Source organism: Pundamilia nyererei, unplaced genomic scaffold (genome assembly GCF_000239375.1).
Source record: "Pundamilia nyererei isolate P.nyererei 1_Seehausen unplaced genomic scaffold, PunNye1.0 scaffold00149, whole genome shotgun sequence".
Classification (NCBI taxonomy): Eukaryota; Metazoa; Chordata; class Actinopteri; order Cichliformes; family Cichlidae; genus Pundamilia; species Pundamilia nyererei.
The window spans coordinates 1307351-1325015 of record NW_005187550.1 but is presented as its reverse complement, the minus strand read 5'-3'; the positions used below and the strand labels follow the sequence as shown (position 1 = coordinate 1325015).

The 17665-nt window shown below is 41.6% G+C and overlaps 2 protein-coding genes across 5 annotated transcripts in view; one reads left to right on the top strand and one right to left on the bottom strand.

Annotated features, from left to right (window-relative positions):
• The window catches only part of mark1 (MAP/microtubule affinity-regulating kinase 1), a 35976-nt gene extending 21936 nt beyond the window's left edge, over nt 1–14040 (top strand). Inside the window, exons 5-19 of one of the 4 annotated variants that reach the window (XM_013913769.1) lie at nt 134–199; nt 464–534; nt 1875–1931; nt 2038–2274; nt 3425–3544; nt 5507–5606; nt 5690–5802; nt 5888–6092; nt 6778–6959; nt 7106–7197; nt 8165–8305; nt 9726–9977; nt 11496–11522; nt 12171–12215; nt 12319–14040. In XM_013913769.1, the coding sequence (XP_013769223.1) occupies nt 134–199; nt 464–534; nt 1875–1931; nt 2038–2274; nt 3425–3544; nt 5507–5606; nt 5690–5802; nt 5888–6092; nt 6778–6959; nt 7106–7197; nt 8165–8305; nt 9726–9977; nt 11496–11522; nt 12171–12215; nt 12319–12664 (2054 nt within the window). In that variant the 3' untranslated portion in view covers nt 12665–14040. The remainder of the gene's footprint in view (nt 1–133; nt 200–463; nt 535–1874; nt 1932–2037; nt 2275–3424; nt 3545–5506; nt 5607–5689; nt 5803–5887; nt 6093–6777; nt 6960–7105; nt 7198–8164; nt 8306–9725; nt 9978–11495; nt 11523–12170; nt 12216–12318) is intronic. The other 3 variants (XM_005744820.2, XM_005744821.2, XM_013913770.1) reach the window with 3 other exon arrangements.
• A 7-nt stretch (nt 14041–14047) lies between these two features.
• Nucleotides 14048–17665, bottom strand: part of LOC102204040 (leucine-rich glioma-inactivated protein 1-like) — a 6237-nt gene continuing 2619 nt past the window's right edge. The window contains exons 5-8 of the mRNA XM_005744819.1: nt 17582–17653; nt 16977–17146; nt 16719–16883; nt 14048–16586 (exon numbers count right to left, since the gene is read on the bottom strand). Of these exons, the coding sequence (XP_005744876.1) occupies nt 15769–16586; nt 16719–16883; nt 16977–17146; nt 17582–17653 (1225 nt within the window). The 3' untranslated portion in view covers nt 14048–15768. The remainder of the gene's footprint in view (nt 16587–16718; nt 16884–16976; nt 17147–17581; nt 17654–17665) is intronic.

Sequence of the window (17665 nt, the reverse complement as noted above, 5' to 3'; positions counted from 1 at the left end):
ATTCAGACTCTGTTAAGAGTTTTATTGCATTAGGATAGACCAGACCAGCAAGCTCAGCTTACACCAAATCACAGCCTTCAATTAGCTTTTGATTTACTTCATCTCTGCCTCCTTTCCCCACTTTCTCCTGCAGTGAAATTGTTTGAGGTGATTGAAACAGAGAAGACTCTTTATTTGGTGATGGAGTATGCCAGTGGTGGTAAGTGAAGCATTAATTCATGTCCACCAAACAGGTGACATTTTGTTATTTTTTCCGAGTGTCACTCTGTTGTGTTAGTTTAACTCTAAAATTCATTGCAAAAATGCTTATTTACAAATCTGTCACTCCAGCTAGTCAGCATTTCAAATTAAATATTAAACATGTTATTTGTTGGGTTACCTCAAAGCAAGCATTAGTACATGGTTATTGATGTGATTTTTATCAATATACTTATTGATAATTATATATTTCTTCTTTCTACAGGTGAAGTGTTTGACTATCTAGTGGCTCACGGCAGAATGAAGGAGAAGGAGGCCAGAGCCAAGTTCAGACAGGTGAGTCATCAGTATCGCAGCGCTCACGCCTCTGTCGTCATTCCCTTACTGTTTTTTGAGAGAAGACTGCATGCACCAAGATCAAGCTTTATCACTGACTGCAGAGGAAAGAGGGAACAACTTCCTTTTAGATGCTGCTCTGACATCTAGTGGTGCTGCAGGAGCAATAAGGCATCTACAGTAGTTTGTGAATTTACTAGTTTCCTTTCATGCTTGGCCTGAAAGTGAACAGAATTCAATTTTATTTTTATTCTTTTTCCTTCGGTGTAACGTCGACAGGGTCAAAATCCAGATGTGTTCATTTATGTCTGAGTGCATGCAGGTTTGTGGCCTCTTTTAAATAATAGCTTGATTAAAGATCACGTGCAAATACTAATAAAATGTTTTGCTTGCATGAAAGCTCTCTTTGTTTGTTTGTCTCACATTTTGAGATAAACAATGTCACTGCAAGAATCTTATACAATATCCAGCCTTCTATTTTTCTTAACTGCTAATTCAAATATTAATTTCACTGGAGGGTCTGAAGCCTTTTCCAGCTGGCATAGCATGAGAGGCGAGGTGCACCTGATCAGGTAGCTAGTCTTTTGCAGTTATATTCACATCTGTGGCTAATTTAAGGGGTTTCCACACCTGTGGAAATCGAACTCTGATTCTGGTTAATTTTCCCCTTTCGTGCAGTTAGTTTGTGCAGGTGTGATCAGACAAAACAACCGCACCGTGACAACTGGGGGGAGGTGGTCTGGAACGGTTCATTTATGGTGTGAACGTAATCCAACCCCATTCTGAACCAACTACCCTGGTGTATGTTACAAGTTTAAGTTAAAAAACAAAAATCCCGTAGAAACGTATTTTTGTTTTGTTTTTTATTCTAACTGCAGGAAGATACTATAGATGTGCAAAGGTCTGCATGGGCTAGCAACTAACTGAAATGAATGTAAATTCAGTTTTCTCACCCAACACCTTCTTCCTGTATATGCCTTTGTTGCTCCCGCCCCAGCCAATGAGTGCGCTGAATGTTCTCACGTGGTTTGTTGTGATGCGTTTTGGTTCACTTGGATTTCACTTGGATTTTTGTCTGTGTGAAACCAAACCAAACCCTGGGATGAAGCTGCTAGTTTACAAACTCATCAACTGATTCAGAGTAAACAAGCTATCGGTGTGAAAGCGCCCTTAGAATCACCAGCTAGTCCTAGGAAAACAGTTTGTGAACAAACACCGGTTTGATTAATCAATAAAGAAAAGGCTGCAGTTTGTGTGCATTTCTATGTAATGTACATGATATTGTACATGTATTTAACTGTCATGATGCCTGTTTTGTTTTTTGTTTTTTAATATTTCAGATTGTGTCTGCAGTGCAGTATTGTCACCAGAGGAGGATAGTACACAGAGATCTAAAGGTGAAAGTTTGTGAGACAATTTCTCCTCACGATTATCCACATCAGTCACTTCCTGTCGGTGTTGACAGTCCACGGTGTGCTTTGCCTCTTTTTCTCTTCACTGCAGGCAGAGAACCTGTTGTTAGATGCAGATATGAACATCAAGATAGCTGATTTCGGCTTCAGCAATGAGTTCACTGTGGGCAGCAAACTGGATACTTTCTGTGGCTCTCCGCCATATGCTGCTCCCGAACTCTTCCAGGGGAAGAAGTACGATGGTCCAGAGGTGGATGTCTGGAGTCTAGGGGTTATCCTCTACACACTGGTCAGCGGCTCACTGCCCTTTGATGGACAGAACCTAAAGGTGGGCAGCTGTTTTGTTTGTTTGTTTGTTTGTTTGTTCTAAGTAGTTCATATTGACTCAGGAACTACTTGGAAATTTTAACGTTGCAACTGGTGATAAGCTTGGAAAAGTTTTTTCTCTGTGAGCACTTTCCACCTCTGGCTGTCCACATGTCGATAAAGTGCTCTGTGTGTTTCAGATAAAATGCTTATGTAATCATCTGATCTTAAGATCATATTGCACTTGGGTCTTGCAGATATTCTCAGTTGTGTGCATTCAGACAATAGAAAACACTGATACAGTGTACATAAAGGGAGGAGTTATTTTTCTACCAGGTTTCGTCATGGTTAGTACAACTGTGGTGTTGCTCTCGAGTTGAGTTACAAATTCCTTTATTAATTGTCCACATCACAGTTGAGAGTGAGGAAAAGCTTTTTGAGAGACAAGTCGTATAGAAAGAAGAAAAAACAGAAACCAACAGTAAAACTACAAATGCAAATCTTTTCCTCTGAACTTCAGCGCATTTTATTAAAAAATATTTATTGTCCAAATAATTATAGCTGAACCGTAACAGTGTTAGTAATTAGATCTTTTATTCATCAGTTTGAATACTTCTGTTTGAGTATGAAATAGCTTGAACTCCAAAAAGCCTGATTAAATGAAGTTGGGCCAAAAAAAAAATCTGAGCCATTCTGACAGACTTATGATGTTCACACGAGGTTGTTACTTCAACCATAAAAAATTAAAGGTGGAATTTACTGTGTATTGTGTGTAATGAGACATGCGCATGAATTCATGTTCCTTTAATAAAGCAACAGTTTGGACTAAATTTAGTCAGATTCACTAATGTTCACAGCAGGGCTGAATGACCTGCAGTGTTATAGGCGCATTGATCAATATCTTTACAGCCACAAGTACAGCATGTGAACACAGCCAGCCAAAACGGAGCCATAGGAGAATAAATATTTGACTGGCATTCACCACTTGACTCTAAATAGCTACTGAGGGCACACTTGATGAGTAAATAAGCAACATTATAGAGCGATTGTGTTGTTTACGCTGGGGTCTGCTCCTTTCAAATGGCTTACATGGGAAAAATGATGCTGTTCCTTTTATTGTTAAACTTTGTTGCTAAATTCTCCTCCTGTCTGTCTGCAACTTTGGTGTGCAGGAGCTGAGAGAGAGAGTCCTGCGAGGAAAGTACCGTATTCCCTTCTACATGTCCACAGACTGTGAAAACCTGCTAAAGAAACTGCTCGTGCTCAATCCCGTGAAACGAGGCAGTTTGGAGGTAATACCTGTGTTTGCATTGATGCAGCTTAACAGTTATTTCCTCTCCAGCAAGTAGTCAAAAAGACAGTCGTAACCATGTGGAGTGATATTGTTTTAATGTCATGGAAGCAGGTAATTGCCACTGTTGGTTGGTGGAAAACAAAAGAATGGTTTTAATTTTATAGCCTGTCAGAGGAATGATATGCTTCAAAGAGTGGACTTAAAATTTGATTTCACTACAGCCTTCATCAACAGAAAAACTAAATGGAATGGAAATAATCCTTAATTTTGTGTGCAAAATCCTTATACGATGTGCATTCATTATTATGAGCGTGTGTTGGGCAAGTTACTTTGAAAAAGTAATTAATTATAGTTACTAATTACTACTTCAAAAAAGTAACTGAGTTACAATATTCTAAAAGTAATTAATTAATTGAAAAGTAACTATTGCGTTACTTTAAAAAAGCGTTTAACCCTCTGGGGTCCAGGGTATAATTGGCCATTTTTAACTACTTTTGATTTTCCCTCCACATTTTACCTTTAAAAACTATTTACTTTGCCTTGTTTGGTATCATTCTTTTCAGCACAACCTCACCTGTCTGAATTTACAGTTATGTTTTCATTTTGACATACTGTATTAACACAATTGATTTAAAATCAGACAAAAAACATAAAATCAGAGTAGAAAAAGTTATATTTTTTACTGTAACAACCACAAACATGTTTAATGAATCATATTTCATAACTTTAAATGCAAATATAAATTGTCAATTTTAAAATCCTATGCACAAGTTTTGCAAACAAAGTTATTTGCATCCATTTACCTTTTACCTTGATTTTTTTAAATAACCATTTCAAACTAATTACATAACAATCAGCTGTTCTGCATTCAATAAGATGCCACAAATTATTTGTGCCACTCCAAAACAATAATTTCTGTCCACTATAAAGGAAAACATCACAGCCTGATACCTGCAGGCCTGACAGCACCAGGTGTATCACTCCTGTTTCTGGAGACAGCATTGTTCTGACACACAACACAAAACTATCCACAACACTACACACTAACTACACAAGACAACACATTAACTACACAACCCAAACACGCTAAACGTCACAAATCTCTCACATATCAAAACTCGCTCTCTCTCTTTTTCCTCTCTCTCTCGCCGTCACTCCTAACTTCCCCTGTTTTTTTGGGGGGTTTTTTGCTCATAAGCAGAGAGTGCTTGCTGCGCTGTCCTTAGACAGTAAACGCGACTAAGCTATTGAGGAAAAAACCAGAGTCATTTTTATCATGACTCTGGTTTTACGTAGCCTATCAACACAATTTATAAACTGGTATATTTCACCTTGTTGCTTTGTCTTTAAGTGGTCATGTGATTGGCTTACCACGACTACTTTATTCTTCCTCAGTCAAACAGCAGCTCTCATGCGATTGTTTTGCCCCCTGAGCTCCAGGTGTTGTGCTAGACAGTGATCGTGATTATCGTCCGCGGGAGCGCGCGCAGCTGCTTAAAGCTGTAGCGCCCAGATTACTTACGTTGACAGCTACTTCCGTGCAACTGATATAAGATGCGGTAAGCTGAACACAGCTTCAACCTTCTGTTTGTTGGAAAATAGTAACGGACCACATTTCCTTGTTAGTAACTGTAACGGCGTTGTAACGATAGGAAAGTGATTAGTTAGATTACTCGTTACTGAAAAAAGTAATGCCATTACTTGTAACGGCATTATTCCCATCACTGATTATGAGTTTTTCTCCTTTGCAAATAGTGTTTGGACACTCATTGTTTACAGGTCAATATCATCCCTGCATTCAGACCCAGGCTCAATAGTAAAGATTTCTCCAGTAATAATAACAATTGATCGCCATGTTGTCAGACTTTCGTCAAATTCCTGTTGCGTGTTGCATAACTGATTAATTACGAGCCGTTAAAGAAGACATGCATGATTTTTAATTGCCTTCTTTCTTTGTCAGCAAATCATGAAAGACCACTGGATGAATGTAGGTCATGAGGAGGAGGAGCTTAAACCTTACATCGAGCCTGAGGCGGACTTCAGTGATTCATCTAGAATAGGTGTGTGTTTGTGTTGATCTCATTCTTTGTCATTTAAAATTCTGGGATTCTCGCCGCTAATGTTAACTGACTCCATCACTCAGAGCTCATGGTGACGATGGGCTTCCCTAAAGATGAGATCACCGATTCCCTGCAGAATCAAAAATATGACGAAGTCATGGCCACTTACCTGCTCCTGGGAAGAAAAGCCCCGGAGGTGAGTTTGTTTGACTTGCGACTCATTGATCGCCTACATCACCTCTGCAGTGAGTCATGTGACCACATCCGCCTTCACGTTGCAGTTCGAAGGGAGCGAGCCTCTGGCTAACAGCATCCTGGGTCAGCGACAGCGGCCGACCAGTGACATCAACAACAGCTCCAGCATTTCTCCCGCCCATCCCAAGGTCACGCGCAGCATCTCGACCAATCAGAAGCAGCGCCGCTACAGTGATCATGGTGGGGATGATGATGATGGTGGTGGTGGTGGTGGTGTCGTAGAGAAGCCAAGTAAAGTAACCTCATCCTTCCCGGCTCTGAGAGTGCTGCGTGTTGTGTAGAGGGAAGTTACTCTCAGTCACTGATGATTGGCCGAATGAGTGTACACTGCTGAATAGACCTCAATAAGCTTTACAACAGAAACATTTTCCCACCGTTGACACTAATTTAGGAACTTTCCATTCCTTGTGCTCTCAGATTTATTTATGGTGGGGGAAAAAAAGTCTTTAAAACCTCGACAGACTAACTTGTTTGCTTAATGTGGTCTAATTTTCCTAAACAGTGAACCAACGCTTAAATTTCAAAATCAGTGACTCAGCCTGCACACTGCACTGGTTGTGTAGCAGCTTCCTCCTAAGTCTTGTGGGGCCATTGTGTTTGGCGCCATCTTCTGGCTTGCTGCTTTCCTGCAGCTCCCTCAGGAGCAGCACCTCAAAGCATGTGGAGGGAACAGCTCTGCTTGATATGTGCTCACCTTGGCTTCTGTATCTGTATAACTCGAGAAACAAAGTGTCGATGCTGCCTCTGAAAGATTCGATGATGTATAAATCCTGGCTTGGATTGGCTTTGCTTGATACTGTCCTCGTCTGTTCTTTTTCTCCTGAAAGCTTAAATGTTGGAGGTGTAGAAATAACGACGTGCTTGGTTAAACATAAGTAAGTCCAATCCCGTGTGTTTGTGTGTGCGTCTCTCCTAGTGGGTCCGTCTGTGCCGCCGGCGGTATCGTATACAAAGCGTGGCCAGGCTTTGAGCGTGGAAAGTGACCACAGGGAGGAGTGGGACGGAGCGCGCCGGCTAGAGCTCAGCACTTCAAAAGGAGACGTTCCTGCCTCACCCCTGGGGGTGCAGGAGAGGAAGAAAACCACAAGTGCTGTGGGGGTGAGGAAGTGGGCACTGTACACTGCGTACTCCTGAATAAACAACTTTTGACAGAGCCGTGTTTAATACTCAAGAAAACGTTTTGTCCTTTTTATGTGATTCACAGTAATTTTAAGTAAATTTTTGTTGTCTCTCTGCACAAGCAGACCAACGGGTCTATGACTCGCAGGAACACATACGTGTGTGAGCGATCCTCCACTGACCGCTATTCAGCTATTCCCAATGGCAAAGACAGCAGGTACGTGCTAACATTTAGATCAATCTACAGATCAGTTTTCACACCTGTAGTACTTTGCTCTGTTTTGTGTTGGTTTCTTCACATACACTTAAAGATACAAGTGAACTAAAATGCGTCACTAGAAACCACATGAGAACGCTGAGTTTGCTTATTGGTTGGAAGTGCCTGGGGCACAGCAACAAAACTAATAACAGGATGGAAGAGTTGTGATCTGGGCTGGCAAGCAGTGGGTTCATTTTATGCTTAGTTGCTACATTTTGTGCACTCTGCTGCTTCCCAGAATGCAAGGCTTACCTGGCTACAGGAAGGCATGTAGCCCAAAGTTGCAGTGCACACCTGGTAGCTAGCTCAGCTTAAAGGTTTTCTTTCTCTATTTATCCATCCATCTGACACACACTGAACATGACCCCTACAGCACCTCCTGTGGGTCTACAACAGGGGTGGGCAACTCCAGGCCTCGAGGGCCGGTGTCCCTGCAGGTTTTAGATGTGTCCTTGAACCAACACAGCTGATTTAAATGGCTAAATTAGCTCCTGAACATGTCCTGAAGTTCTCCAGAGGCCTGGTAACCAACTAGTTATCAGATGTGTTGACCCAAGGTGAGATCTAAAACCTGCAGGACACCAGCCCTCGAGGCATGGAATTGCCCATCCCTGGTCTACAAGAAGGCACGCCAATGTCTTCTCTTTGGGTGTCACCTGACTGGGCTCTATGGGCTAGGGCTAAGGCTCGGCCACCAGCCGCCCTCCCTCGACAAGGAGCAAAACAAACCAGAGTTTGATTTTAAGCGGGGCAGGTGTGAAAACACTGTGTATGCATGTTTTTCCATGCTTATGAGCCTGTTTTTTTTTTTTTTTTTAATGAAAGCCACAAATGAGAAACTTGTGGTTTCACTTTTGTGAATATGCTGTTTAAATAATATGAATTGAACATTTTATCTTTATCTGTACTCTGCTTCGGTCTCCAGTTTAACCGAGGTGTCAGGGAGTACCCCGTCGACTGCAATGAGCTCCACACGACCTCGTCACACCAAGTCTATGTCATCATCAGGGCATCCTTCAAAGAGCACACTGCCCCCCATCGATGACAACACAGAGCTTAAAGCCAGGTGAGCAGCCGAGTAGGTGATGGAGATTGCAATGGTGTATTTTTTTTAAGTTAAATGTCAACATGATGATTTAAAATCTCAGATTTATTTTCAAATTTTACAATTAAAAAGGAAGAAAATAAATCTCCATAGTAGGGCTGCAAAGATTCAAGTAACTTAAATAACTCAATTATAAAAGAAACTTTCAGTGCTTTGTTTAATCCATGACTGTATGGCGCTCAGTCGTCACCATCTAACCAGTTTAACGTGGGGCCGGAATCGGTCTGCATACACCGCTGTTATCGTGTTATGGTGAGCTCAGGTGGAGTGAAATAAAACGTTTTTCTAGCATCCAAAACCCGCTCGTTCTTATAATCAACTTTAAAACCTTTACTGGGAAAAAGCTGATAGCACTCGTTAACCAAACTATGTGTTCATCAAGCGCCATTGTGAAGAAAAGAGAACTTTGCTCCCATCCACCACCGTTTCTTTTACACAGCATGAATTCTACAGAGGTTAAAATAAAAGCACGTGTGTAGGAAGTGAGATGAACAGATGAACTTTTAACTTTTAAAGTCTGGCGCGATGTTTAACTTAGCCAGCTTGCTGTAGGATGACGGCAGTTGTCCTACTTTTCATTGGAGTGATACCTGTGACTCTGAAGGGGGCAAAGACCATATTTAGTTTAAGGCTTTAGGAACATAATTTTCTGGGTTACTTAATATAGAATATAACACTCACAGATACACATGGACATCGTGAACACACACCAGATCTACCTCATTCAGGAGATTTGGTACTATCACCCCCCCCCCCCTTTTTTTTTTTGACTCGCATTTGACATAATGTTCTTTTAAAAATTGTATTTAATATGGCACATAAATGATTATTTTTTCTTAAACACATGCAAAACGTTGCAATTTCTAATCAATGAAATAACTGATAGAGTACTTGATTACTGAAATAATAATCTGTACGTATGTCCAAACAATGGTAAGAATTGGTATATGCCTTGATAGCTGTGGCTCAAAAATAATCATGAAACAAAAATAATCATTATGTTTATTTTCACAGCTCATCATGCAGGTGCTCCTCAACATTTAACAATGAGAATCACAATGTTGAGCAAATGTCCTTGGGTCATGACTTCAGAAACAAATTACAAACATCTGTTGGAACAGATATATTTTTGCACCTTAGTTATTTATTTTTTTTATCCATTGCTTTGAAATGGAACAATTAAATGTACGGTCTGTGTCTTTAAAAACTGTCTGATGGTCACAAACTGCTGTTTTACCCTGCACGCTCACACAGTCATTCAGATTCAGCAATGGCGTTAAAAATGTACTTTTCATCGAGAAATACCATAACTTCATTCTAAAATACAAACATAAATGTGCCAGATGTTCATCTCCTCCTCTGTGTTTTTCTGATTCTGCAGCTCATCTCCACGCGGCCCCTCCACCTCTCCGTCTGCACACAGTATTAGCACCCCAGAGAAGAACCGTTTCCCCCGTGGTACCACCAGTCGCAGCACTTTTCACGGAGCCCAGCTCAGAGACCGCCGCAGCGCCACCTACAACGGACCTCCAGCTTCACCCACATTGTCTCATGATACGGGGGCTCTCGCTCAACAACGCAGGGGCACCTCTACAGGGATCATTAGCAAGATCACCTCCAAGTTTGTCCGCAGGTCAGTGCTTTGTACCTTAGAGTCGTTGCACCCAGCAGTTATTGTACCACCGTGGTCTCAGACTCAGAGCTACATGTTAAACAAATATTTGACTGAGAACAGCTCAACGCTTTCAAAACTGCAGGATGTAAAGCCATACTTTACTCATTTATACTTCCTTTGTGCTAAGGTGCTTTTATTATTGAAGGGAAATGCAGGTTCTACAGGGAGAAACATTCATGTGCTCCTGGTGTAGTCCCATTTCCAGATCAGGAAGTCGTTCTTCCTGCTTTGTTTTGTTCAAACTTACAGTACTGTGCAAAAGTCATGAGCCACCGCTCGTTTCTTCTTATTTTGCTTGGATAATGGAAGACAAGTGCAGTGATTTACTTAAATGTGCAAACATACATGGAAATAACATCTGGTTTGACCACTTTTATTTTTTCAACACAACCTCTGTCTTGTAATTTCTTTAAGTAGTCTTGAGGAATATTTCTCCAGGCTTTCTAAAGGACATTCAGAGCTCTTCTTTGGGTGTTAGCTGCTTTTTTTTTCCTGCCATGTAGAAATAATGTTTGGTTTGATGCTCTGAGGTGGCAAATCCACGACTGAATCTGTGTTTTGTTTTCTATTCAAGTAGTATGCTTTAGCTGTGTGTTTGGGATCATTGTACCACTGAAAAATGAAGTCCCTGCCAACCAGACATTTTTCAGATGCTGTTGCATGCAAATTATTCTATTTTTGACAGGATCCCAAACCCCACTGGCTGAAATGCAGCCCTAAACCACAACAGGAGACTCCAGCATGTTTTACAGAAGACTGTAGACACTCGCTCCTGCCATCCTTTATACTTATTGATGGCAATTTATACCAAAACGCTCCTTGAAAACAAATTATAAAGAAATGAGCAGTAACTCAAGATTTTTGCACAGTACTGTACATTAATTATCTAAATCAGAAAGTCACTTTTCTTTCTAGTCTGACACCAAATTAATATACAGTTATTTTTTAAATAGATTACAAGGCAGTTCAGAAAAGGACTTGAGTTTCCTTCCATGCTAGCAGCTCTGTAAGGCTATACTTGGTAAAAACATGCTAACAGGCTCACATTAACAATACCAGGTGTTAGCTTTATCATGGTCACTGTGTAAGTTTAACAAAATAAAAAATACAGCTGAGGTGAGGTGAATTATGTTGCAGGTATCAGTCATTGGACAAATTATTAGATGCATTCAAATCTCGATACACAACAAAAATCATCCCTGGACATACTGTGTGTCTCTGTGTAAAAGTTACTGAAGTGATTAAAGGAGTTGCGACGTTTGTTCGGATTCCTTTATGTAACTTTCCGGGTATAAAAATGAAGGAAGCGTCACGCTCTCTGCCTGTTTACTATAAATGCTGCATAGTTTTCCCCAGTCCTCTGTGAATATCACACATCCACACTGCCACCCCTCGTCATCCATACAGCAGTTAGCACCTTCACGCTGGTCCATCTGGTGGAGGCTCACAGCTTTCTCTCCTTTTCTCCCCGCCTAGAGCTCTGTCTTTCAGGTCGACCCAGAGGTAGGAGAACATAACGCTTGCTGCACTTGTCACCCCCGTCCGAAATAAACCAAACCTCTTTGTGCCCACTATGACCTTGGCCCGTGTTTCCTTAACCCCTTGCGTACTTGCCCACTACACCACGTCCTTGCCTACTGACACCCTTTGTTATGCAGTTGTATTTCCCTCCCTTGTGTCCACTGCCTCTTAAACAAACCTCACGGCTCACCAGCTTCTTCTGTACTAAGCCACCAGATATCTGCTTCTCAAGTTGCTAGCTTTCCTCTCCTTATTCTCCCCCATCCTTTGGCTGAGCTTAACAGAAAAGACCAGGCAAAAATCCAGAGGCCGAATGGACTGTCTAGAAATGCTTTTCCGCTCTTTGCAGATCAGTGGGGATTAAGGAAAGGTAGCGTATTGTAGATGGGATGATGCATTTGGTTAATGTGAGCTATAATAGAATGACCCTCAAAACAAAGACCGTCACAGTCACCTCATTGTGTGCTGAACCCTGATACCCAGGAGTGTGGATTCTTTCCTGGCATGATGCCTGACACCCCCTCTGTGTCCAGTCATGATGGGGGTGGTGTTTAGTAGTGAGTCGGGGCGGGGCTGCATGTGTTGATATGATCCCAATGGAATAACGAGTCTGTTCCTGGTTTATTTCAGGGTACCTAGTGAGGGAGAGGCCAGTGCCAGGACAGAAACACCAAGGTAAGAATTTGTGAGATGTCAAGTTCACAGAGAATGTGAAACCCACCTCTGCCTACTTCCCCTGTCCCCGCTCTCACTCTCTCCCTGATGGTTTCTTGCTCAGGAGTGCGTCTGGTGACACTAAGGAGGACGGCAGTCGGGATTCAAAGCCTCGCTCCCTGCGTTTCACCTGGAGCATGAAGACCACCTCCTCCATGGAGCCCTCGGAGATGATGAGGGAGATCAGAAAAGTCCTGGACGCCAACAGCTGCGACTACGAGCAGCGCGAGCGCTTCCTGCTTTTCTGTGTCCATGGCGACGCTCGCCAGGACAATCTGGTCCAGTGGGAGATGGAGGTGTGCAAGCTGCCCCGCCTTTCGCTCAACGGCGTGCGCTTCAAGAGGATATCGGGCACGTCCATCGCCTTTAAGAACATCGCCTGCAAAATTGCCAACGAGCTCAAACTGTGACAGCAGATGGAGCCCCAGTCAGTCTTTTCTCTGGTCGCAGTCTCATCTCATCACTGGATTAGTGTCGACTCGCAGGACAAAATTCAGCACTGATGGTCCTCGCCATGCAGTATCAGGGTGGACTCGGCTGGTAAACGTGCAATACTGGCCACGAATGTACTGTACAGGGTAGTGGATCAGAGAGATATTGCAAAGTTTAACGTCTGTGACGGAGAGATAGCAAAAAAGAAAACATTAAAAAAAAACCGGCTAACCCAGCTTTTTTTTTCTCCTTCCGTCCGGCCCTCTGTCTCTCTCTTTCTCTCTCTCATCGGCCCGCTGCTCCACGTCAGAAGACGCATTTATGTAACACATGCAGTATGCAACTGAAGATGACCATCCTGCAATAATGTTTTCAGTCTTCTTTTTCTAAACGCCTACTACAAGATCTACTCTCCTCGCTGAATAACCATTAAACTTACCGTATGCTAAACTAGACGCTTTTCCACCTGTGTTAAGTCAGTATATAGATCAGGCTGGAGCCCATATGTAAAAAGAGAATTGTACTGTATGCATAACATCTGCAGGTACTGTATTGTACTGTATATTAATTTAGCGTTCTGTACAGACTTTTATTGTTAATACTGTCTTTTTTTTTTTTCATGGGATTTGAGTTCTTTCCTAATATAATTGATGTCTCTTGGAGCATTAATCTTTCACTCTGTTTTTTTTTTCTCTTCTCTTTTTTTCTTTTTTTTAAGAGCCACCATATGGAAATAGTGTTTTCAATTTTATTTAAAAAGCACTAAATTATTTTGTGGAAAATTGAGGGATTTGTTCCCTTGCCTTTTATGTTATATTTTTTTGCCTATGGAAAAAAAACACTAAGTTGCACCACATAGACTTGAGTAGTAAGTTCAGTTAAAACTGAAATTGTGTTCACTTTATTTTCTCTCGGCAGTAGGTTGGTGATTTGGGGGTCCTGCTGCAATTGCACAACTTTTCCAGGGTGATGTGTATGAACATGAGAGTATGCACCTGTATTTCTTTGATGTTAGTTTGGTAGTCCTCAATTGCGAAGAAAAAAAAAACAGCAGGGTTTAAATTGGTTTACTTTAGAAAGCGCCTGACAGGATGATACATGACGTGTTGATCGCCACGACGAGGCATTTTATTTTTTCTTTGATGGAGCCTTTCTAAAGAGCCTGATTTAGTCCTGCCACCAGTGTGATTGTGCAGGTACTTGTATCTCCTTGCTTGTGTGTTAATTTTCTTTCTTTCATTTTTTTTTTTTTAATTTCAGCGGATTTTATTGTATTTATTCCATTACATTGTAATGTGCTGCTTTGTAGATTTGAGGCGTGCACTTTGTTGGAGAAAATAAAAAGGATTTTATTTGTTTGTATTTATTTTACTCCTATTTTTTTCATATCTGACATAATTACACATCCAGGGTTCAGGACAGTTTGCCTCATTTAGCTTAAGTGCTGTGCAACAGTCTCGAGTCACCACTGATTTCTTTACATCCAAGGAGCCAGATGTTCTTCAAATTTTTTTAAGTAGTCTTGAGCAGTAGTTCTCCTGGCTTTCTGCAGGTCCCTCGCCATCCTTATTTGGACACTGAAACCACAGAGCCTATGAACGATTTCAAAGATCACAGTTTGACAGGCATAAAATAGTATTTGTGTACAAATAAGATGTTTCCCAAACAGTTATTGCTTGAAAAATGACTTTAAAAAGGCCTTGAAAAATTCTAAGACATGTGGAGGACAAAAGAAATGGAAGGCATACATTTTTTTAACCAATTAACAGTATCTGAGTGTGATGTCATTAAGCAACAGAAAATGAAATCCAGCAAAGACCCGACACAGGACCAAAGAGATTCAAATGGCCCTTCAGTTGATCCATTTGCTCTTAACTGAAGCTTGATCAGAGGTCTCAGTGGAAGGATGGCTGTGAGAAAGCCATTCTTAGGGAAGGGTGAAGTGTGCCAAATTACAGAAGAACTGGACTGAAAATCTGAACCACTTTTGATGTATAATCAGTTCCATGTATGTTTGAATAAATTGCCCTTTCCTATCAAAATATAAAGAAATGAGGATTGGCTCAAGACTTTTGCACAGTACTTTAGTTATGCTGTTGTGTTTTTGGCTTTAAGTATGTCACACTGAAGACATATCATGCTACACAGCACTAGCAGGGAACTCCGATGAAATGTTAAGCTTTATTGACTCTAAATTGCATGATATCAATCCTAATTATGACACAGTCAGTCACATTAGTCAAAGGTAAAGCATTATGACAAATGTCCTCCTTCATTTCAGTGCCCAAAAATGGTTGAAAATACCTTCAATAGTTCCCAGTTGTGAACAGCTGTATTTTCAATACTTTAAACATTATGCAAACTATTACAATAAAAGCATAAGCTGCAAGGATATACAAGTAGACTCTAACCTTTGATATTTTCCAAATCAAAGGCATCATTTCAAATCATTCTCCAACAATTATCTAATAATAATCTGTCGCGGTCGTTGGTAAACTCTTAAAAACTCTTAAAAGCTTCATTTACAAATGGAAAGACAGGAAAAATGTAAACGTTTCATTTTGGCAGATTTCTTCAGTTAAACATGTTAATAGGTTAAAAAGTACACTTTCATTTGTTTCTGTAGATAAATATATGACATTAGAAATGTATAAACATTGAGTGACACAAAAGGCTGAACACACATTAAAAATTAAAAAGTTACTGGCCAGTGTTAGATGTATTAGTGAACATAGATCTGCATTTATTGGGATGGGACGGCCCGTGTAAGGCCCTGGTCATGCATTAATGACTTGACAACATATGCGATCTAATCCTAACTTGAGGTGCATGCACTGGACTCAAAATGCATCTCGGTCATATGCTTGGTTGAGATGCATACATTTATCCTTTAATCTACTGTGCACTAATTTAACTAGAAGAGTTTGAAAATCAGTAGGAGTAATGGCTGCTGTTCTCAAGTTAGGATCAACGCTTTCTGAGTTGTTCAGCACTGCATCTGCTGCAACAGCCTGCTGTCTAGACAAAAAAAAAAATCACAAAATTCACCCACCAACCAATCTGCAACAGAAGAAAAATTAGCTCAGTTGCTCAGATCGATGATCCGGTGCTCATAGATCTGAGTTTTCCCTTTGAAACTGGAGGCCAGCAGGAATTGACGGTTGTCTATGGAAACTGGAGAGAAGGCCCTCGGTGCCTGTATGTTCAGCTCCTGAAATCGAACAAATTCGCCCTTCTTGGCATCCCAGCGGTAAACCTGGGTGAAAGAGTAATCGCTGCCAAGGATGGCGTATTGCCAGTTTCCCACAGCGAAGGGCTGGAATACCATGGAGCCACGAGAAGGCATGGTCTGCAATTCCCTAAAGAGGGCCCCGTCCCAGCGCATCACTTTGGAGTCACCAATGAAGCGCGTCAGGCAGATATACAGGTCGTTTTTGACCTGGAAATGTTTCACAGCGTAAACATCCTCCATCTCTGGGATGTCGGTGCGCCTGTCAAACATCTTGGTGCCTTTGTTCCACTGGTAGATGACGGGCCTCTGGGAGCTGCTGGACAGGATCAGGTGAGGCTTGGAGGAGATCTCCATGTACTCCACATCGGTGTCCCGATACCACTGGTGGAGGGACTGATGCCAGTAGAAGCCATTTCCGTTCCACTTGTAAATGGTGGTGGACCCGGCCTTGGAGCTGTCCGCTATGACGAAGAAGAATTCGCCATCGATGCGGAACGTCTCAACGTCGTTTGGTTTGCGGATTCGCAGGATGTCGATGCCTTGGAGCTTGATGAATTTGTTAGCGGACGTGTCACGCTTGTAGATGTGCGAGCCACCAAACAGCTGAGCCACAATGATAAAAAGCTGGTTGTCAATGACCAGGGGTTTGCAGACCACCGTGGATGTACCTGGTGAAGCAGAAGACAGGATAAAAAATAAATATCTTTCACCTCCAATAATTATCTCCATTGAGAGGTTTGAATCACCCCTCCTTTCAAACTTGCACAGCCCTTTTCCAAAAAAATGCATCTTTCACTTACTCTCAATAAAATCAAAGTTTCTGAAGACCATCTCCACGTGATCCCACTCTAGAAAGCTGCACTTCCCACTGAAGGGCTGAGCGAACACAACGTACTGGTCATTCCCAAAAGAAAATGCTTCCACTGATATGGAGTTAAAATCCATGGACTGGTAGGATTCAAACTCTGCAAGTGAAACAAAAAACACCCACTTGAAATAACTTTTTTTTTAATCCAGTGAAACTTTGAGAGAAAACAACTGCATTTATTGTACTCCACCTGTGGTGATGCAGTCGAATGACTGTGGCAGGAGGTCGTTGATCTTTTTGTCGAGCTGCGAGGCCGGGCCTTTACAGTAAATCTGATCCACGGTGGCATTGGTGCTGTATATCCACTCCACCAGCCATTTGAGCTTGCAGTCACAGGTGAACTGGTTCCCCCTCAAGTCTCTAAAGGGAAAACACCACCAAACTAAAGTCCGCATGCTGTATTAAATGCATTCAGAAAGGCCTCTGCTTTATGAATGCATTTAATTCCCAAAAGCTGGAGTTACTGAAGTGTGACTACTGTTAGCTTTGCTCTGTGGCCCTCACAGCTTCAATCTTTGCCCTCATTATCATCAAGGGGGACTATAAAGGAGAACCGGACATCTTCAGTGGGTGATAGATTGCAAACTTATCTCTTTCCTCACTGCTGCATGCAATTTTAATAGTGTTAAAAGCACCAGCTGCCCACACATTTTTCGAGCCTCGGCTGAAGTGGAATAATGATACAGTGTTCTATATATAGAAGGCTGCACAGAAAACTCATTTATCTCAGTAGCACGCATGTAAATTGAAACGCAATGAATCTCTTTGTTAGGCAAAGGTAAAATTCATACTTACACTTTTGTCAAGGCCTCGAGACCCTTGAACAAATCTTTGGGCAGCGTCTCAAGATTATTGTAGGCCAGACTCCTGAAAATAGAT